Source organism: Tachysurus vachellii, chromosome 5, assembly GCF_030014155.1.
Source record: "Tachysurus vachellii isolate PV-2020 chromosome 5, HZAU_Pvac_v1, whole genome shotgun sequence".
Taxonomy (NCBI): domain Eukaryota; kingdom Metazoa; phylum Chordata; class Actinopteri; order Siluriformes; family Bagridae; genus Tachysurus; species Tachysurus vachellii.
In genome coordinates this window covers 17,107,506-17,130,277 of record NC_083464.1, presented here as the reverse complement: position 1 = coordinate 17,130,277, position 22,772 = coordinate 17,107,506, and the positions used below count along the sequence as shown (strand labels likewise).

Genomic DNA, 22,772 nt, shown 5'->3' with positions numbered 1-22,772 from the left:
TGAGTCAGACACTGTGCTGTGAAGAGTTTGCAGTCCAGAGCTGCAGAGGTAAACCCTCTTGATCCTGGCGACCCAGCAGACTAAAACAGTGCCATCCTCCTCTTCTACTCATCCTTGCCATGGGAACAATTCTGTGAGGAATCTGGATCAGATGGTGTAATGTAATGTGTTTTGATTCCCGCCATTAAGATAAAGATTCAAGGTTTCCTGACAGAAGAAAACCATAACAAAGCATGCCACAGAAGTGGGGCCTAACACTTAACACTAATGGAGGGTCTCTATTTCTCCTAACAGTCTTTGAGTCATCACTTTCATATGTCAGGAGCTCAATTTGCTGTCATTATGGAGCTCTTTAGAAATGCTCTTCTTGTCTTAGCCATTTTCTGGAGAGGACTGGCTCGCCTTTTTAAGCCCATACACTTTTAAATGTGTATGTGCATATGTCTAGTGAATATTTTCCTGTAATTATATTATGTCATATTTTGCAAAATCATGTTGAAAGGATTATAGCCCAACTGGCTTGTTTTGCACTTCTTATTTTAATGAATCCTTTTATTTCATTTATTTTAGTCAAGGTTTTTTCATTTTATCAAGGTGATGAATCATTTCCTTCCTCATGTTTTTATCATTATGAATAAAAGAATCCATAAGTTGATGTTGTTGGTTTCAGGCATACAGATTCATGTTGTAGTTTTTAAGTCTCGGTCGCACACATTTACACACGAATGTAAACAGTCAATAATTTCTACTATTCACTCAGTGTCAGAGTGCTGTGCTTTTTCTCTTCCTCTCGCTCTCTCTCTCTCTCTCTCTCTCTCTCTCTTTCTCTCTCTCCCTCTCTCTCTCGCTCTCTGCCACCCCAAACAGTGTGCTCTGTGCTCAGTGTGCATTGATTGTGTCCCTGCTCTGGCAGAAGGCAGGCTATGGCAGAGGCATACACTAGTAACTCATTGATGCATAGATCGTCAGCATTGCTCTAATCCCCTCCGTCTTCTCTCTCTCTCTCTCTCTCTCCCTCTCTCTCTCTCTCGCTCTCTCTCTCTCTCTCTCTCTCTCTCTTCCTCTTTCTGCATTGTGTTCGTCAGAGCAAGCATGGCACTTTACAGCTCTTACTCTCTCTCACTTCACACCTGACCACAGAGCTGGTGACAAACACTCTCTTAGCGTAGCCTGCCGAGAGGGTTGCCTGCCGATACAGAGAGTGAGAGAAAGTGAGTGAGTGAGAGAGAGAGAGAGAATGAAGGACAGTCTCCAGCTGTCACTCTGACAGACTTCGGGCTGTAGCCCGCTCACACTTCCACTTTGGAACAACACTTCTGCTGCTGGCTCTGTTCTGGTCATCGGATAATCCACGTTCATGTCGTTTTGCCTGGTTGACATTTTTGACATGGAATCACCCACCAAGGAGATTGAGGATTTTGAGAACAATTCTCTGAAGTATCTACAGCCGGAGCAGATAGAGAAGATCTGGCTGAGACTGAGAGGACTGTGAGTACAGCTTTTGCACTTTTTTCTGTAGAGATTTATGTGTTTCAGTTTTTCTTTCTTTTTTAATGGAGGTTTATAAACGTCAGGCAAATCATAATCATCACTCACTCAGTTAATTTTCATTTGTTATAATTACAGTAAAAGATGCTTTATTGCATGACGTATGCAAGGGTACTGCATACGTCACTTTTGAGAGGTAAATCCGTTATAATGCTTCCAATTAATCATAGACATGGATAATATGTGTATTCAGTACACTGTAGTATTAAGTTGATCTAAACAAAGTTAACTCTATGTTAAGGCTAGCCTGAATTTAACTGCCAAATTTATTCTTAAAAATTAAATTAAACAAAACTCCACTGACCAGAATTTAATTATGGTAATTCATGACATATTACAATATCTGCTGATCTCCACAGAAATACAGTCTAATGTAGTCATGTAGTAGAAACGAGCAAAATGTAAAAGACATTGCCTGGGTTACATGCACTGATGGCAGCTTCATGTCTGTTGCATTCTGTTATACTTAAGGAGTTAGAAGGAGGTAATATCCAGATTACACCTGCACACTATTTTAAATCATGAAAGAAACCGTAATAAGGATGTATCTAATTTCAACAAGGAAATTAGGACATGAATAGAAGAAAATGAATTTCTGTAGGCACCTGAATTTTTGCTTTGAAAATCCAGCCTATGTGCGATTTTCTGTGTTTATGAATGTATGTGTGTATGGGCTGTGTGTGTGTGTGTGTGTGTGTGTGTGTGTGGGTGTGTGTGTGAGTTTGCACACGCTCTTGTGTCGTGACAGCCTCAAGACTGATCCATGTGTGTTTCCATGTTTCGGGGTAGTATTCTTTTTATCCAGGTGCTTTTATTTGCAATGGTCTATTTGCAAAATAAAGAAATAAATAAATAGAAAAAAACAATATCTAACAAAAATATTATTAATATTACAATATTAATAATTAGTTAGCTAATTAGTTAGTTAGGGGATGACTAAAATTTTAATGTTAGGTTATGACTAAAAACACTAACTTGCCATAGAAACACCATTGCTTGGCTTAGCCTAGCAAATTCTTTTGCAGGACCCCAGTCTCCACAGAGCTGTCATTTGTCCATTCACAATCTTGCCGACCCATCAGCAGTGCTATAAAGTCAGGCTAATGCTGATAGAGTGGTAAAATGTAAGCCATCATCCATGTTGCACCAAATTGCGTTTCTCTCCTGCATTTGTTGACACCAGCCACAGGACAACAGATAAGATTGCTTAAGGAGGGCAAAGTCATGTTCTGGCTGGCTTTATTTCCTTCCTAAATGCTTTTAATGGGCTAGTTGGTATTTTATGGCCCCCTTGGTAATGCTGGGAGAAGTGGGTCTGCTGATGACACACAGGGTCACAGTGAAAGCCAGACTTCCATAAGTCTGGTTGAAGTAATGAGAGAGAAAAGGGGCAGGGATACATATTAAGATCAGTCTAAAGACTGAGGTGTGTGTGTGTGTATGTGTGTGCACGTGCTAGTGGATGTATCTTTGTGTGTTTGCTTTTAGTATTATAGAGATTAGAAATGATAAGAAGCTTATCTAGTGTTCTAGTGATGATGATGTGATGAGATTTATTTATTTATTTATTTATTTATTTATTTATTTATTTATTTATTTATTTTGTTTGTTTGTTTGTTTGTTTGTTTGTTTTAGAATTTTGAAACTGTACATGCACAGATTAATAGAAGTATAGCTTTAGACCTAACAATAAAAGATTATTGATTATTTAGTTTACTTTGAGATAGACATACATTAATCATCCGCTCATTAGTCATAAAGAAACCTGTTAATAAAAAAATGTTTAATATATATCTATGGCTACAGAAGGTAAAATGTCTTGAGGCTTTTTTTTGCCTGTCCCTTCTTTTATGTCCTTAAAACCTTGATCAATTCCACAATATAATTAAAAAAATAAATTTAACAATATTCTCATACAAATGCCTGCAGTTACTGTGGTCATAGTGACATTTACTCCGTGCTGTTTTTTCAAGTCAATAACCAGAAATTTAAATTATTAGTTACATTTTCTTTATAATTTTTTTTATACATTTTATTTTTACAGATAACTAACCATGCTATCTTTAGTAATATGTATACATGCCTTTGTGTTGACGTGAATACTTTCATTTAAAAAAAATAGAATTTTTTAAAATTACTGAATAAGTATAATTTATTGTATTAAATTAAGCAAAGAATTTTATTAGCTTTCATGTCTGATATATAAATTAGCAAGTGCCTGCAGTGTCATTATGATAATGCATATATAATACATGCTGGAGTTTCTCCATATGTCTGCTCGACAGGGTATAATTTGAGATGAAGTGCTGAGATGAAAAATGGAAAAAAAAAAATGTTTAAGTCTAGTTTAATTGCTGTAGTAAAAGAATAGACAAGACGCTCTCTTCTACAGTGCATTCAGAAAGTATTTAGACCACCTTCACTATTTTAGCTTTGTTATCTCGCAGCCTGATACCACAATCATTCATTTAAATATTTTTCTTATTAATCTATACTTAGTACCAAATAATGATAGAGTGAAAACAGAATTGTAGAAATATTAGAAAATGTATGAAAAAGGAAAAACTGAAATGTCACATGTACATGAGTGTTCAGACCCTTAGCAACAACAGGTTAGCAACTTAGCTCAGGTGCCCCAATTTCTCTTGATTCAACTCTTGATCTTGAGTCATCTCTTGATTCTTGATAAATTAAATTGATTGGACATGATTTGGTAAGGCACACACCTCTCTATAGAAGGCCTCATAGCTGATAATGCATGTCAGAGCAAAAAACAAGTAATGAGGTCACTGGGGAACTTCCCGCAGAGCTCAGATACAGGATTGTTGCAAAGCACAGATCTGAGGAAGGCTACAAAAATATTTCTGTTGCACTGAAGATTCCCAAGAGCACATTGGCCCAAATGAAAGAAGTTTGGAACAAATAAAAATTGGTCACCTGAACAAACTGAACAATATGGACATAATGGGCTTAGTAAGAGAGGTGACCAAGAACCCATTGGTCACTCTGACTGAGCTCCAGAGATTCTGTGTGGAGATGGATCAAAGTTCCAGAAGGACAACCTACAGCCCTCCACCAATCTGAGCATTATGGCAGAGTGGCTAGACAGAAGCCTCTCCTCGGTGCAGAAAGCATGAAAACCTACTTGGGGTTTGCAAATAAGCACTTCAAAAAGACTGTGAGGAACAAGATTCTCTGGTCTGATGAAGCCCAGATTGAACTGTTCTGTTCTGAACTGGCCTCAGTTTTAAATTCTATGTCTGGAGGAATGCAGAAACCACTCATCACCTGCCCAATACCATCCCAACAGTGAAGCATGGTGGTGGCAGCATCATGCTGTGGGAGTGCTTTTCAGCAGCAGGGCCTGGGAGTCTAGTCAGGGTTCAGAGAAAGCTGAATGGAGCACAGTACAGAGATTTCCTTAATAAAAATCTGTTTTTCAGCACTCAGGACCTCAAACTGGGTAAAAGGTTCACCTTCCAACATGACAACAACAAGCAAACAGCCAAGACAAAAGAAGTGGTTTAGGGACAACTCTGTGAAGCCTGTAATTGATTATCTTTATTATTAATTATCAAAGGTGCTTCAACTAGGTACTGAGTAAAGTGTCTTAATACTTATGATATTTTAGTTTTTTCTTTTTAATAGGTTTATAGACATTTTTAGAATTCTGTGAACACTATGTCATTATGGGGTGCTGAGTGTATATTAATGAGAAAAAATTGAGTTTGAACAATTGTATAAGGCTGCAACATAACAAAACCGCAAAAAAAAGGGTCTGAATACTTTCTGAATGCTTTCTGAGAGCCCTGACCTAGTATGTTATATGAGAACCATTTGTCTTGTGTGTTCTTTACTAAAGATAATCTGTCAGCCACAAACAGCAGGATTCAGCTATATCAAAGTGAATATTGATAAGTAGGAAAACTTATCTCAGACTGTTATCACTAAATCTGATGATTCAGGGTTTTATGGAAGGATGTTCAGAGAGAAAGCTGCAATTCAACTTTCAAGACCAGTAAAATCCTATAAAATCCTGTGACCTTGCTCCAGCTTATCATTTTACACATCATAGTGAAATAGGGATTGTTTCATGTTTCTTTTCTCCTGTTTTTCAGGAGAAAATATAAGAAGACATCACAAAGGTAAGATCTATGCCATTCGAATGGCATCTTTGCAGTGAATGTGATATATCTGTGTAAAGTTCTTTCTGTAAAAAAAATAAAATAAACTGTCACTTTGCCTCATGCTTAGTAAACCCAGTTCTTTCCATTTGTATGTGTGAATGTATTACATTCAAATACCAAGTACAGTAACACTGTATGTTATTTAATCTCTTCGCTGTCTGAAAAGAAGAGTTTTTTGATGCCATCAGTAGTTTAGCAGGATTCCTATGTTGGTGTCTGTTGTAAGTTTGTGTCCCGGATGTGTGTGTGTGAGTGTGTGTGTGTGAGTGTATGAGCATGTATGTGTCTCTTGATAAACATAAAGTTATGTCAGACATTTAGGAGGTGGGGGTCTAATGGTTGCCAGCTGGATTATTAGCCGAGCTGATCTGATATCACTGTTGTGTCATCACTGACCTTGGTGTAGGACTGTCATTCTTTTAACAAATAAAACACACACACACACACACACACACACACACACACACACACACACACACATATATCTCCTTTCATAACATTTCCCAGAAACAAACCATGGAAGTGTTCTGGCCACAGCTGAATGCAATCCAGCCAGTAAGCTGACATGTTGTAGACAGCCAGCAATAGCTCCTGTATCCCCAGCCCTTCTTCATGTCTCACTGTTTTACGGGTGTGTATGTGCGTCTGTTGATAAGTGTTTGGTGAGTGTGTAAGAACAATGTGAGGACATCTCTGTGTGTGTATATGAGCAAAGACCAATAGCTTTGCAGACACTAATGACAGTAGCCATCAGATTTAAGGGCAAATCATCAGACAAATAGATCTGAACACGAAAAAACTGAAAAGTAACAAAACCACAATAATTAGATTATTCTAAATAGTAATAATTAAACCTAATGATTTCATAATAATTTTATTTTCCCCACATGTGCACATAGAAGAGTAGCACACAGGACAACATTGTGCCAAGAGAATAAGTCAGATGAAACACTTTTTTAAGTCCCGGGTGTGTTTGTGTGTGTGACTTTGGTCTCGGAAGGGTTGTTTTATTGCACATAATTATCACTATCAGCCAGGTTTGTTTGGCTTTCTGTTGCATTCACACTTAGATAATGCCCCCTCCCACCCCCACCCATCCAAATCCTATCCCAATCTCTACTCTTGTCAGTTTCACATACTCGGAAACCTATTGATCTCCTGCTCCCTGAGCTAATAGTGTTGACCAGTGTTGACTCTGCAAATCCAGGCTAGGTCACTTTAATGCAGTTACAGTGATCCAAATGCGATGTTCCATGAACTCTAGCAGTCATCTACTGTATGATGACTCATGCTGTCAGATGAATATTACATTTTGGTCCCAGATTTATGTGTAATCAGTATGAATTGAGAAGGTGAGGATGCTCAGAGACAGAGAGACAGATTCATTTAAATCCCAATCATATGGGAGATGGAATCACGACGTCTGTAGCTAAAGTGCAGAGCTGTCAGGCTCCTACTGCATCTAAAGTAATCAAGTTCTCAGATGGGCAAATAAATTTACTTAACATCTTATTTTTCTTTTTCATCAGTAGATGCTTCATTAGATTTTTTAAGCGTGTTGCAGTCTGTAGTTTTCTACATGGCCTAAACAAGTAAAGTAATGTAAATGATCCCAGAAAACTCTGCAGAATGTTAAGTATCTGCGCTTATATGGTTGCGGCATTTTAATAATACCTTACTGTTAATTCTGGAATAACACGTGCTTTTTAATGACGTCCTTAGTGGCACACAACTCCCTGAATTATTCTCATCTTCCATTATTCTAGGCACAGATACTGCCAATTCGGGTCATGGATGAAACCTATTTTGAAAATGAAAAAGAAAAAGAGAGAGACAAATTGTAGTAGTAGTGTTTCCACTTGTTTGTCTCCCTTTGGCTGTTCACTGAATTCTTTGCATTGTTTTAAGAGAAAACAGATTCATAATAACTGACTGACTGACTGCGTGCATTCATTCCCTTGAGGACTAAGCTGAAGTTCTGAAAGCCAGGACTTTCTCATATCCACCCTGCTAATATAATCTTATGGGTCTCTGTTTTCGTGTTCCAGTCACATTGCTGTCTGACTCTCCACTCTTGCTGTTGCACTTTCTTAAGAAAATCTAAGAGCTTTTTACCATGAACAGTGACTGCACTTGCTTTATCTGCCTTTTGAATATGTTCTCTACTAACAGAATAGTACCTGAATAGTTTTCTGTAGTACTTCAATATAGTCTCTCAAGAAATGTTTTACTTCTTCCATTGTGTCGAGGACCTCTAGATTCAATTCAGATTTCCTAATTTAACTGGCAATTAGGTCTTCATTCTAAACCTTGTTGTAGGCTTTGAAAAGGCACCTTTGCAGAGTCATAACAAAACTGCATAAGTAATATATTAGATCTCAACCCTTATCTTATCAAGTATTAAACTGAGTCATTAAATTGTTGACTTACAGTACAGTCAACTCACAACAATTTTTTGACAAAGCAAATCACTAAAAGAACAAAGCTGTTACTGATTGGACTTGAAATTCAACAAGAATTTATCGGCATTTTATCAAAACATTTTTTAGCTACCAGAGATAAAGTATTTTAATTGGTGTCATACGGTTTTTAATTGAACTAGCCATCATGAGGGTTTCAGCTTTCAGCTCTCTGGCACGGATGTTTTTCACTACTTGTCTCTTGACCCAAACTCATTTTCAAGCTATTGAGAAACGGCTCACAGAGTGCATGGTGGATTTAATGGCCATCAGTGTGGCCTTTTCTGATAATCTAATTAGGGCTGCCTGCCCAGTTGGAGGCAGCTCATATTCACACAGCCATAGCAGACCCCCCGAACCCTGTCGTTGGCTCAATCTGTTTTTCACACATGGCGTAATAAATGTGACTCAAACAGAATGCCCTCCAGATGGGTTTTGTTTACATGCCCTCGTTGGCTTTTAATTATATTTCTCCCGCCTTTCTTTTTAACCTTTTGGCTCTGCATTTCTAGGTATCCTAATCCAGATCTAACTGAAAGGGGAATATGTATTTCACTGATTTGCTACAATGGTTCTCAGTGTAGAACAGATAAATATTTAGTGTTTGTTCTCAAAGAGCAAATTCCTTTTACACGTCTGACTGGACTGCAGTGTCTTATCTTTAGACCATAACATCACAACTATGACCTACATTATATGGTGTTTTATGAGTGCTATTTTCTGTGCTTTCAGAATGCCTAGAGTTGAGACATCTTGCCTTGTCTTGCCTCTCCACTGACTGATTTTCACTTCTTAATTGATTACTTCACACCCAGTGAATCACAGTCTACACATCTGATAATTAAATGAGATAATTACTGAGGCAAACCTGATGTATTTACCCAGTGATTGCACCTCACAACTTGACTTTTTCTCCCTAGTGCACCCATGGTTCTGTTTTTTGTGTGAGATGAATGTAAAGAAGGACATATCAGGCAGCAACGTACCGTAGAGTTTCTTCACACTGACATTGTCATTCATGCATTGTTTCTTCCACTTGTTTCTACCGTAAACGGATCACGAACTCTGCATGCATCCCATAATTGCCAGGGGCTAGTGGGAATTAAAAATTGTGATGTTTGTGAAGACAGTTCTTTCTGATCTCTTCCTCTTCTCTCCTGTTTGCCTTCTTTGCCTGAAGAAACAGAGAGAGAATAAATGACTTTTAAGTTTATCTCATAGTGCAGGGAGCACCGGCAGATTGTCCCAGACCTCTTCACCCTCTCTAGGTGCTTTGTGCACAAGCAGACTAAGCTTAGACCTTGAAATAATAACATGTGAGGTCAATGAAGAACAGAACAGGTTATCACATAAGGTAAAATTTGGAACTGAAAAATAATTTTTGGTCAGTACAGTGCTGGTTTATTTTCCATCCATTCATCCATCCATTTTCTTTTTATTGTTTATTTTACTCAGGGTAAGGGGTGAACTTGGATAATATTCCAAGAGACTCAAAGAACAAGGAAGGATTATCCTTGGATGGGCTCCCAACCGATCGCAGGGCACAATTAAACACAGACTCACACACTATGTACTGTTTAGAAATGGCAGTCATGCTACAACACATGTCTTTGGATTGTGGAGGAAACCAGAGTACTCAAAGGAAATCCTTGACACATGGGAAGAACTTTCAAACTCAAACGGGTGCAAGGAGGCAAATGTTCTAACCACTAAGCCACTGTGCCTCCCCTGAATTATCATGATTATATGTAAAAAATATGGTTTGCATATACCATTTATCGTATAATTTATTCAGAGCATTAAGTTTTAAATGTGATGCTAATGTTTTCTTGCAAGAAATTTTAAGGTTTTTTAGAATATCTCTGAACATATCTCTACATCTATATTCTTTCACTAAAACAAATTCCTCGTATGTGAAAACATACCTGGCAATAAAGCTCTTTCTGATTCTGATTCTGATTCTGATAGACCATCTTTGTGTGTGTCTCTCTCTGTCTTGCCAAAAATGCAATACTATCCATGACCCTGTCAACAATGCAGATATCTAGAGGAAATACAAACTTAGCTTAACCTTCTCTCAGCTCAAATATTGCTGGGGGAAACAGCAGCATGTTTTCTGGGGGAGGTAGGAACTTTCAGCAGTGAAAAAGTGCAGCAGCTCGGCAAAACTAACCCAGCTGGACTGGATTTGGCCACAGCTGACTGATCATACACAATACTACACATCAAGGGTCCAGGTCGTGGGAGCGCAGCAGGGGCAATGTGAAAATATTTTATTTGTGACAGCATTCAGACCCCAAAGCCAGAAACTAGAGCATTAGTCACAGGAAGCTATTTCAACTTTTGGTCCTTGTTTTCCACTGAGAATTAGGTTTATAAGCTTGTTAGATATAAGATAGACATTGTTTATAAGCTTGTATTAAGGTAGTAGGCTTAGTTAGTAGTCACCATTATACTTTCTCAACCTATAAGCAACCAAGATGTACAGCATGGGTGAAATATTCTAGAAAATTTAATATTATAGCTAAAAATCCTAATTTTTAGAGTTAAATGAACACAGCTAAGTAAGGCAAATATAAGTTATATCTTATAAAATCCAAAATGTCCAGAATTATGTACAATGGATATAAAAATTCTACCTGTTAAAAAGACAGAGTTTTGTGATTCCATGTATAAAATATAGAATCAAGATGAATTATGTCCACCCTCAAGGTGAAAACAATCAAAAATATTTTATAGAAAAATAGGACAAATAAACAATGTTAAATTAACCTGGTTGCATAAGTGTACACACCCTGTTATAATTGTGGATTTTGGCTTCAGAATGAACCAATAAAATTCAATCTCATGTTCAAAAGTAATTATCATACAGCTGTCATCAATGAAATTATTCTGATTAACCACAAAAAGAGCTGCAGGAATATCTGAGAAGTACTGATTACTCACTGCATGTGACAACAATCTCTCATATTCTTCACATGCCTGGACTGGGGAAGTAAAGAAAATCATGAGTAGATACAAATACCAGCTGATTTTAGTGCAAAACCTTCAGATGTCTTCTAGCAAGAGGAAAATAAAAATTTGTTTCAGCTTTCAGCACCTTTCACCTTTCAATGCCCCAAATCATATATCCAAATAAACAAAAGAATGACCTAAAAAAGATCAATGTTTTTAAATGATCTAACCAGAGCCCAGAACTGAATCCAGCTCAAAATCTGTGGTATGGCCTAAAGCAGGCCGAGTTACAATTTGATGGCTATATGGTCACCAGAGTGGTGTGAAAAATTTAAAAGGTGCTTCAAATAATTATTAGTTTAGAGGTATACACACTTGTGCAACTAGGTTATTGTAAATTATTTATTGTTCCTTTTCCCCTAAAACGTTTCTGACTGTTTTTCACAGGGTTTTCCTGTTTAGCAGTTTTTCTGAAACAGCAAGAGAGACTGAAAGACAAATATTTACCAGTTTTGTCAAACATTCCTCCAGACCTCAGGAATGGCACATTATGGCACTACACAGTATATACTGTAGCTTTCCTTTGCTGTTTCTCTAATATAATTGTTGTCTTTGTACACCGGAATGGTATGGATTTGTATTGTAGTGATGGTGCAATAAACATAATTTCTACCTCTCTATTATACACCAGTGAGTCTAGTATGGATGGGATGTTTTTGTTCAGTCCACGAGCTGTACTGCTTACAAATGAAAGCAAACATGCTGTAATCTTATTACAATAATTCCAGCAGACCACTTAACCTGGTACATGTGATGAATTCATTTTGTTTCTCATTTGAGTCCAGCTGATGCTTGTATAGGAGCCACTCCCATTCTGTCATGTGCTGATCCCTGGGGAAATGATGTCAATACTTGAGCAATACAAAAGGATGTTTTTCTTGATGAAGGACCCTTTGAAACTGCCTCTGTGCTTGCAAAATGTCATGTTGTGAAGCATTAGTGAATAAATACTTCCTGCAGCACACAGTCTAAACACATTCAGCTTCCAAGTGTTTGTTTACCATCTGTGTGCATAATGCACACACACACACACACACAAGCATGCACACACACACTGAAAAGTCATTAGCTGACTGACTAGTCTTTGCTTCATGATGGAGTGCACTGGGGAGCTTGCTTGATCAGTAACCTTCCTCATTGCCTTGGGTGCCATTAAATGACACAGACTTTAACTTTTAGTTCAGAGTAGATGGTTATGCATTTTGAATATATGTGTGCATTCGAAATATTCAGTGAACTTCAGAACTGTGAATGCTAAAGTTTTCTCCTGCTTATGCTTTGCTGTTATAAAAATCAGATAAAAAAACAGCAAAACAGATTGCTTTGAATAATACATACAAACAGCCTTCAGGCTCAGAGCAAAGTCATGATTGAGGAGTGGAAAACAAAGCTTGTGTACAGACATTGATTCTGTTTTTAGGCCGAGATAATATCCATCATTTAAATGAATTAAGCAATAAATATTCTGAATTTTCTTTATGAATGGAGAGGTTGTTATAAAAAAGCCAAATGATGGATTAGAAAAAAACAGCAGAGCTGATTCAATATCAATTAATGTCTGAATTTGATTTAGAAAAATATATTAAGACATGAGATCTGAAATTGAATTATATTAAGGGAATCATGAACTGCTGCTATAGCTTGCAGTGTTATGGGACTGACTGAGGAGTTGAGTAATGTGTGGCACTACAGGTTTCACCACTAGACCCCTATTACCCTATTCCATTAAATCACCTCATACATAGTAGACAGCAAACACAAACGGGACAATGCTCATGTTTACATGTTGCTCACCATTGCCATTCCCTCGCCATCCTTTTTTGCATTCATTAGCTGATGTCTGGCTGTAACTGGTGTGCTGTTAAACTCTTCAAGCACAGTTATGATTACTAGCTGTGCTCCCACACACTGCAGCTGTTCCTGTGGCTGTGGTGATGGAGGACTCCCTTCCACAGTGACCTCAGGGGTGTCTTCATTGTTTATCCCTGTTCCAACACAGAAAGTCTAATTTCTTGCATTTATTACAGTTTTACATGTTGATTGATTGGCCAAATTTTTCAAGTCTAATATTATTTGTTAACTGTCTTAACATGTTTACCAAAGCTCATATCCTTTACATAATCAGAGCTTGTATGTCATCTGATCTGTCAGGTAAGATGGAATCCCTGGACATATCACACACCTTCTGAAACTCAAACCCCAGTGCATGAGGTCTCTCCTGCTCATACAGTCAGACATTATTAATCATAGCACTGTGTGTATGTGTGTGTGTGTGTGTGTGTGTGTGTGTGTGTGTGTGTGTGTGTGTGTGTTTGTGTATGCCTATGCATGCATATATGAGCCTGCATGTATGTCTATGGGCATGCCTCACATGGAATGATGATTGGGTGTGACAGCAAAACAGACAGAGTGAGTGAGTGAGTGAGTGAGTCTCTGGTTGCTGGCTAAAACTGTGCTCTATCACTACAGTAGTAACCAGTAAGATCTAAAGGATTGCAAAAATAAATTTTAAATCCCAGTCATACAGGAAATAAAAATAATGTTGTATCTCTTTCCTATGAGTCTATTTGCTATGATAACATTTAGAAATGCAGAGCAGAATGGCTCAGGGGTTATGCTTGTGCTGTGGTGAGAAGAGGCTGGCATGTCGGTATGGAATCCTGTTTATGCAGACTCACTCTGAATATGGCTAAATTTAATGCACAGGACACAGAGGTCATAGAATAGCCTGGGTCATGCTTAATGCTTCAGAGATATGCTACTGTCTCTCAGGCTATGTTTAGACAGCTCACTGTATTGCTCAGGTCACAGTTTGTTTTTATCATTATTTTTTCACTAGAAGAGAAACCTCAAGGCGAGTACGACCTCTATCATCTGACCTTTACAGGAGAGAAAGAGAGAAAGAAAACGAGAGAAGAGGAATAACAACCATTTGCATAAATTACATGATGGGTAGACTGACTATATGTGCATCATCTATTGAACCTGAATCAATTAAGAATGTTCAATCTAAATTCACAAAGCACCAGTCAGGTGTTACAACTCCAAATAGAGAGGTGAATATTTAATACATCCTTCCCTCTACCTATTCCTCTTCCTTTTCCTCTTCTCTCTCTCTCTCTCTCTCTCTCTCTCTCTCTGTTTATTTTTCTTACCTAGGAGGGACTTGTTCATAAATAGGTACAAATATTGACAGTCAAATTAAACGTCCAAATCTCAGCAGTAATAAAGAAATTTAGTTATAATTTACTAAATATTGTCAAATTATGACAATAATGAGAGTTACTTAAAAACTTTTGGCTTATCTTTGAAAACCTAAAATGTCAAAATGTCTTGGAGGAAGAAAACATTGACACAATATAGATGCAGATTCTCCACTTGTCTAACAATCTAATTTAGAATTTATTCAGAAGTATCACACTAGTAATGCTAAGCAGTTAGTACTACAGCTGTAGAAGGGACATTAAAAATATGTATAAAAAAAAAATAAAAAATGTGAATTAAAAAGAATTCCGTTTTGCCTCCACAACTGCAGTCTACCCAAATGCACCATTGTTGTACTTTCATACAGTTTAGTAGAATGCAGTTAAGGACACACTAACCATTCATGACTCTCAAGATAAAATTGCCAACTGTTTTCATTGTTTTTGTAAAAGTCTTTATTGATCAATAGACTCATGTTTGATGAAGCTGATCGAGTTTAGAGAAACACTGAACAGAAACTGTTAACATTTGATTATTAAATATTAAGTAGAACAGATTTAGATCCATAGATAGAATCCATACACTGAAGGTGAACAAAAGATTCAATTGTCTTACTCTTGATTTTTAAACATATAAAGCATAGAAAAAACCTACCTATGTTAGCATGCTAGGTAAAAAAGTAGATAAAGACACATATATCAAAATTACACGTCTTATCACATAAGTCTTATACACATGAGTGAGCAAAATTATTGCTCAACTTACAATACCCATTTTAACCAAAACTGAAATGTAAAAACAAATCCACTTAGTTTAGTTAAAACATGTCTACAATAAGGATGAGGTGACTTATAAGGTGACTCATTCTCTAGCTTTCCACCAAACCAAAAAATAAATGCTTTACTTGTTTAGCAAGAAAAATGGTAAACTTGTATAGGTCCTGAATTCATTTTTCTCTTAAACATCTTACTATTTCACGCTTTCACATTTGTTCACTGTCCTTCTTCTGGTTGGCTGTGGCTCCTGCAAATCACTGTGGAGTCTGACTTCTTTCATGTCTGACATTAGAGCATAATGGCATTTAACACACAAGCTCAGTAAAAGTTGATGTCATTGAGATGTACAGTATAGGGCCTACTAAGGCCAACCTCATGCAAGATTCATCCTTAGCATTTAACATTCATCACTAACATTTATCCATTCAAATCTCAATCATCTGGCTGTAGTTATCAATAAATCATATCTAATTATGCCTTGGAGGTTTAGTTAACCTCTAGCACAAAGTAATCATTAGAGAAGGAGGTGGGGATATGGCATGGTGTTGTTAGATATAGTGTGCATGGTGATGACACTGGGGCATATGATGATGCAGTGAGGATGATGTTAGGGATTTCAGGGTAGAGATACACAATTATGGTCCCTTTGTATCATTCTGTACTGGGCTGAAGTGCTGAGGGAATTCAAGATTACCGGGGAACAATCTGTCTATCCAGCAGCCTGATCTTTAGCGTCTTGCTGATTTTCTTTTTCCACTCAGATACTGTAGCAGCTGCTGCTGAAAAAGTCCATCAAAGTGTAGCTTGCACTTCAATCCTCCAGTGATGAAAGTAGCCTCTGTCTACCTGAATTCACAAAGGCTTATTGAAAAGCTTCTACATTACAGGAGAGTAATTATTCCACAACAGCAAATATTTTTAGTTACTAAAATGATTTAATTTGAGTAGACCTTTTTGTGGGTTAAATACTTATTTGAAAATTCCTATTAGAAATAGGATTGTATCTAGATTGCCATTTGTTAAGCCTCAGTCAGTCATTTCTTGAGCCATAGAATAAAAACTCTAGAAAGAATAAAAAAAAACATGGAAGTCTTTAATAGGAGTAAATGTGTTTTTTTCCAGAGCTTAAGTAAACTCTGTAAGTGTAGCTGTAACAATGTAATGAGAGATCTTTTTTCAAGACTTATGTGTTTATGTACAAATGTGAACCCCCAAAAGTGATGAGCCCAGATAAGATATCCAGATGATTTAGTTCAGATACACTGAAAATTTTCCCCTCTGTACACTGGTACATGAACTCAATTTTACTCAATTTTAGAATTACAGCACTTATCATTAGCATTTCAGAACAACTTAATGATAAGGAAGTTGATGAAAATTAATGATAGTAAATATTTTTTACTATCATTAATAGTAAAATTAATTATATTGATAGTAAAAAATTTTAACAGGCAAAATTATTTACAATTAGATTCTGATCCCATAGACATGACATAGACATGACATGCACATGGATGCTGGAAATATTCTACAGTAATTTTATGCCAAGTCTGTGATAAAGCAATTTTCAATTGCTGCTTTTGGGATTTTCAGAACTTTCCAAAGTTTTTGGGCCTTAAAATAAGCATAGTTATCTATATGTCTTATCGCCCACAGCATGTGACATCCACATTTAAGCAGGTTAGGTTTAGGTGCATGCACACCTTCCAGATAATTGTATTAATTCAGAAAAAGTGAACCACTAGCAGCTATACGTGCCTATTTGACCATTATTTCACAAATGATGTACCATGTTTGTTTATTGTTTTTCCCCATTTTGCACTCTCGCAAAATCTATCCATAGTACCATACTATTCTGTCTCAGAACTCAACATATGTTGTTTTTGTTGGCTTTAAGTTATGTAAAACCTGAGGATAAGTTGGTGCATCCTTTTCTTGATGGTAGCATTTGATGCCTTAAGCCATATCCTGAACAAGTTTTTTTTAAATCTACTTTTAATTTTTTTTTCTGGCCTGGGTATTTGTTATTCCAAAGCACTTAGAGTCTATGAAGCAGTTGATCTTGACATAGACATTGTTATATGGCTTTGATCTTGACGATGAGTTACAAAACCGTATTTTACAACATTTTGTAGGAACATCTCTATGGTCTATGGAGTTAGGGTAATTCACAGCTGGAAATAAATAGTATGATAAATCTTTCATAGTTGGAGGCAAATAAACTGCATTCAGAACATATTCAGGCCCTACTTTTTGCACATTTTGTCATGTTGCAGCCTTATGCCTAAATGTTTTTTTTCCCACTTCAGTCTACACTTCATACCCCATAATGACCAAGTAAAAGCCAGATTTGTGGTACCATACACAAGTACTAAAAAGAAACAACTGAAATGCCACATTAACATAAGTATTTACTTAACATAAGTATTTTGCTCAGGTGCATCTCATTTCTCTGGATCATCTTTGAGATGTTTCTACACTTTGGACTTTTCCCATTCAATTGATTGGATGGTCACTCTTGTTGAGCTTCAGAGATCATGTCTGAAGATGAGAGAAACTTCCAGAAAAGTCAACCATAACTGCAACATTCCAAACATCTGGGCTTTATAGCAGAGTGGCCACACAGAACCCTCTCTTTAGTGTGAAAGCCTGCTTTTAATTTGCCAAAAAGCAAGTATTCTTAGACTGTGATAAACAAGATTATCTGATAAAACAAAGATTCATAAACTGTTTGGGCTCAAAAAGCATTGTGCTGGAGGAAACCAGGCTCATCACCTGCACAATACCATCCCAACTGTGAAGCATGTCTTTTTCAGTGTCGAGGCTGCAACACTGGTTAAACAGAAACTGCAGTGTAAATACAGCAAAATACAGAAATATACTCACTGAAAACCTGTGGCTTAAGGACAATTCTTGAATGTCTTTGAATGGCTCAGACAGAACCTTGAACATGACTTCAAGACTCTGGTGGCCCAGACTTGATCATCTCTCGAGAGATCTGTAAATGGCTGTCCACCGATCGTCCCCATGTAACCTGACAGAACTTGAGAAGATCTTCCGAGAAGAATTACAGAAAATCCCCAAATCCAGGTGTGCAAAGCTTGTAGCATCATACCCACAAAGATTTAAAAGCACTGCAAAAGATGCTTCAAATAAGTAAAATCACTGCAAAAGATGCTTCAAATAAGTACTGAGGTAGAGGTCTGAATAATTATGTCAGTGTGATATGTGATTTTTTTTCATATCTGTGTTTTCTGGTTTAAAATGATATGCCATAGTTTTGCCTAGAGTTTTGGACTGTTTGCAATTGTATTAATAGAACTGCCATACCTGCAAGTGCATCTGTTTCTTCATCTTGAGACAAATGTTCACATTCATGAACACTAACTTGTTCTGTGCGGTGTCGTAGCCAGTAATTAATTTCTGGGGAGATGAGGAAATCTACTAAATATCAAGAACAAGAATGTGCACAAGAACGTTGGTAAGGCCAACATACTATGATAATTTGGGTGGATGCCAAGAAGTAGTAAATAAATTTGTTATTTAATAATCTAATGCACAATTACCTCGCAACCAACATTAACTTAAAATTTCTTTATGAGAGTTCCACTGAAAATGAAATTAAAACCCTCCATTAAACTTGCACTTCACTGCCTTTCATTCTACTTCACTGGCTGTCACGTAACTATCCATGAGCTCAGGGATGTAACTGAATATGAAAACATTATTCGAAATGAACAGTCAATGTGTTTTTTTTTTTGTTAGTTTTTTTTAAGCTTGCCAAAAAGGGCCATGGGGCATCTGTTTGAAAAGAGATGAATTAGAATCAGGCAAAACCCAACAAAATAAAATTGCATGTGTAGGAGGTTTTTACTGTAATGCAGGCACAAGCGAGTGAGTAGCCATACACAAAGCTTGGGGGCCAGTGCAGAACTGTGCCTATTAACATGAACACACAACATCCATTTATTCATGATTAGTCACTGGCTCTAACCATGCTCCATGCTGACATTTTTTTCCATGCTGAAATTGGGTTTGAATTCAGGTACAGATACAGATATTTGTAAATTTATATAGATGACGGCATTTCATTACACCCCAAATGTGCATGAATCACAATGGAACATGAATGTAAGCATTAATACTAGTTCATTAAAGGCATATTGTAGGCCAATTTGTAACATATAATGAAAAGAAATGTAATGACTCTATGATATCAGCCAACAAAATGAATAGCCCTAAATCACTGACTCTCAGTAACTGCTTTATCCTAGTCAGGGTTATCATAGTTGTATCCCCAGAACAATGATGATATGAGGCTGGACTACACCCTGGATGGGATGCTAATCAATGTAAGACAATATGAATGCACACACACTGTTAAGCCAATAATTTTTCCCTAGTACATCTAGTGGCATGTTTTTGGGAGGTGGAAGCAGAACACCAAGGGAAATCCATACAGACTAGTAACAGAAGGTCAGGATCAAACTGGGACTCTGGAACAGGGAGATAGCAATGCTACCAAATTACTAACCATTTCATATATAACAAGTTGTAACTTACCTTCATAATCCCTGGTTTCCAACAATGTCTTTGTTATTATTTGCTCAAAACAATAGATTATAGTCAAAGAAAAATTCAACAGCAATATCCTCCCTTATACCAACTTTTGTTACCTTGCACAAACACTCCCACTCTTCCAACTGTTCAGTTCATGCAACTCTCCAAAAACAGACAATTCACTTAAATAATAACTGACATTCAGCCCTGGCATTTACACAATGACAAGCGCAGTTCTGACATTGATGCACCCGGGCTTTATTGCATGCTCTGACATATGCGGCTTTGAAATTAACATACGCTAACATTGTGTAATAACTCATAACTCATATATATAATAATAAACCCATCATTATGTCCTGGCATGAATTAAGAGCCTCTGGTCACTGGACACTTAGAAAGGTGCAGGCTTTATGTGATAAGGGAATTTATCAATTGGAATGGATGTAGAGAATAGAAATTGTTGTTAATCAATCAACAAGTGAAATCTCCCTATTATGTATCTGCATGTTTTGATGTATCTGTGATTATAGGTCTGTATGAAATCTCCATATTTTAGTTTATTTTTCTTTCCTTTTTTAACAAGTGAACAGGATTAAGCTTGATTACATTAACAATTTGATTAACTCTGCAAATACACAGAAGCTCTAGGAGATGAGCTGTTGCAAATCTCCTCATCCTCTAACTCCTCCTCATCTCCCTATCTCTTTGCTTGTCTTCTCTCAGTCTCACTCTGGCTTTCATCAAGCCTTCCCTTTCCTCTGCTCTCCAACCAATCCATCCATCAGCTTGTTATCTCACTAATTGAGTGCTTAAATGAATCAGGCAGCATAGACTACAGATGAGAGTGAAGAAGGATGAAGGTTCCTCCTCTGCTCTCTGCTTGCTCTGTTCACTCTACTATAATGTTTTTTAAACAGCAGCTACACTGTTATCGTCTCTGCTTGAAATCAAGATCCAAATTGTTTCATTATAAAACAATGCCTCATTCCTATTAGTATGTGTCTTCTTAATGTGCTGCTGATGTAAACATGCTAATTTTGCATTTTGTATTAAGCTGCAGTAGTAAAAATCAGTGGCAAAGAAATGTATATTATATTAATTATACAGAAACAGTGAAAGGAGATGACATATTGTGTTTAATAAGTTACCAATAAGTAAGCTTTATCAGTTGGCATGCTCGGAGCATTTAGTTTTTAACATTTAACCTATAACTTTTTGAATAATGTATATCAAAGGATAGATTTTGGTCGCACTCTGACCTGTTTTATGGTGGCATTAGAAGATTTTGTAAGTCATTGATGTCTGTTCCTGTCTTTATTTGCACATGAATACTTGTGTCAGAATTCAATCTGGCTGGGGATAAAGAGGATTATTGCAGCACTTAGACCAGCTCTCAGGAGCTTTATTAAATGGTTTAAAAAGCTTTGTCTGCTACATGAACAGGTTTAGACCCAGGGTTTATATTACAGATCCAACGTGGATTTTTTAAGGTATGTTATGGGCCGTTCCTTGATGCCATGCTCCATAGACCGCCAAGAGGGAAATGCCTCCTCTATATTGTGCTATGCCTCCTTCATCTTGTTGGTAATTGTTTCAGTGTGGGTGGTTTGAAATCAAATACAACATATCTTGTCTTGTAGAAGGTGTAGAAGAATAAAAATGCTTCCCATATTTGACTTTGGTGGGTGACATTTACCAGACACAATATTACAGGATTCACTTATAATTCGTTAGAGATCTCTGTTACCTGAATGTAAAATTAGACAAAAAAATCATTTACATGGATTAATTAGCCATCCCACTAATTCATTATTTTCCCTCTGATGAAGGTATATTGTGTTCTGTTGCTAAGTTAAAGACAGCACTAACAGTCATTTCTTGTCCTTCTTTCTTATTCAGCAACATCCGGCTAAAGATTTAAGTCCATATGTTTGGAACCTGACTCCCAGCATGCCCTTGTGTTCTTGACCCCCTTCAGTGAGACAGGAAGGTGTTTTGCTTCTCTCCCATGGTCTGCACATATGTCCTAGGATGCGGGAGTCTTATGTAGATTACCTCACATGTCACTGTGGCAACTACAATAGTACTGCAACTTAAAGGCACTGAGTGATGTGTTTCACAATGTGTGGGACCACTGGCTAAGTACTGGCTGATTGAACACAGCCTCATAGAGCCCAGTACACCTCTGCTTTGATACTATGATCTATAATAATACTGCAACTCTATAGCAATGCCTACTGACCTTGCATAGCAGTCAATAAATATGGAGAATGTCTGATTGCACTTAAATAGAGGAGGTAGGCAGGAATGAATGATTTAAATGAAATTGCTAAACACTGGAAGAGTGTGATTGGAGATATGGAGGAAGCAGAAGCTGGTGTAGTAGACATGAAAGGATGGATTAAAAGTCACCTTGCAGCATTACAGAGATGAGAGGGGAGGGAGAGGTGAATCCTGTTCTCTCCCAGTGATGCTGTGTGCGTAGCATGCACGTCAGCTCTTGGCCTTACTATATACCTATAAATAGACTACTGTCTGCAAAAAAAAGAAAAGAAAAAATGGTATTTGAGGATGATAACTGACTTTTCAGAATTTGATCTTTATCTACATTATACTTTATTTCATATCAGATAATCATTGGCTAGAAACATTTGCAACATAGTGTGTACTGTAGCTGGCATATATATATATATATATATATTTATATACGGGGGGCACGGTGGCTTAGTGGTTAGCACGTTCGCCTCACACCTCCAGGGTCGGGGTTCGATTCCCGCCTCCACCTTGTGTGTGTGGAGTTTGCATGTTCTCCCCGTGCCTCGGGGGTTTCCTCCGGGTACTCCGGTTTCCTCCCCCGGTCCAAAGACATGCATGGTAGGTTGATTGGCATCTCTGGAAAAATTGTCCCTAGTGTGTGATTGCGTGAGTGAATGAGAGTGTGTGTGTGCCCTGTGATGGGTTGGCACTCCGTCCAGGGTGTATCCTGCCTTGATGCCCGATGACGCCTGAGATAGGCACAG

General features: G+C 37.3%; 1 protein-coding gene across 2 annotated transcripts in view; it reads left to right on the top strand.

Moving 5' to 3' along the window:
* The first annotated feature begins 1,016 nt into the window (after positions 1–1,016).
* The window catches only part of pde1ca (phosphodiesterase 1C, calmodulin-dependent a), a 42,819-nt gene continuing 21,063 nt past the window's right edge, over positions 1,017–22,772 (top strand). For both annotated transcript variants that reach the window (XM_060870058.1, XM_060870059.1), the window contains exons 1-2: positions 1,017–1,488; positions 5,667–5,693. In XM_060870058.1, the coding sequence (XP_060726041.1) occupies positions 1,358–1,488; positions 5,667–5,693 (158 nt within the window). In that variant the 5' untranslated portion in view covers positions 1,017–1,357. The remainder of the gene's footprint in view (positions 1,489–5,666; positions 5,694–22,772) is intronic.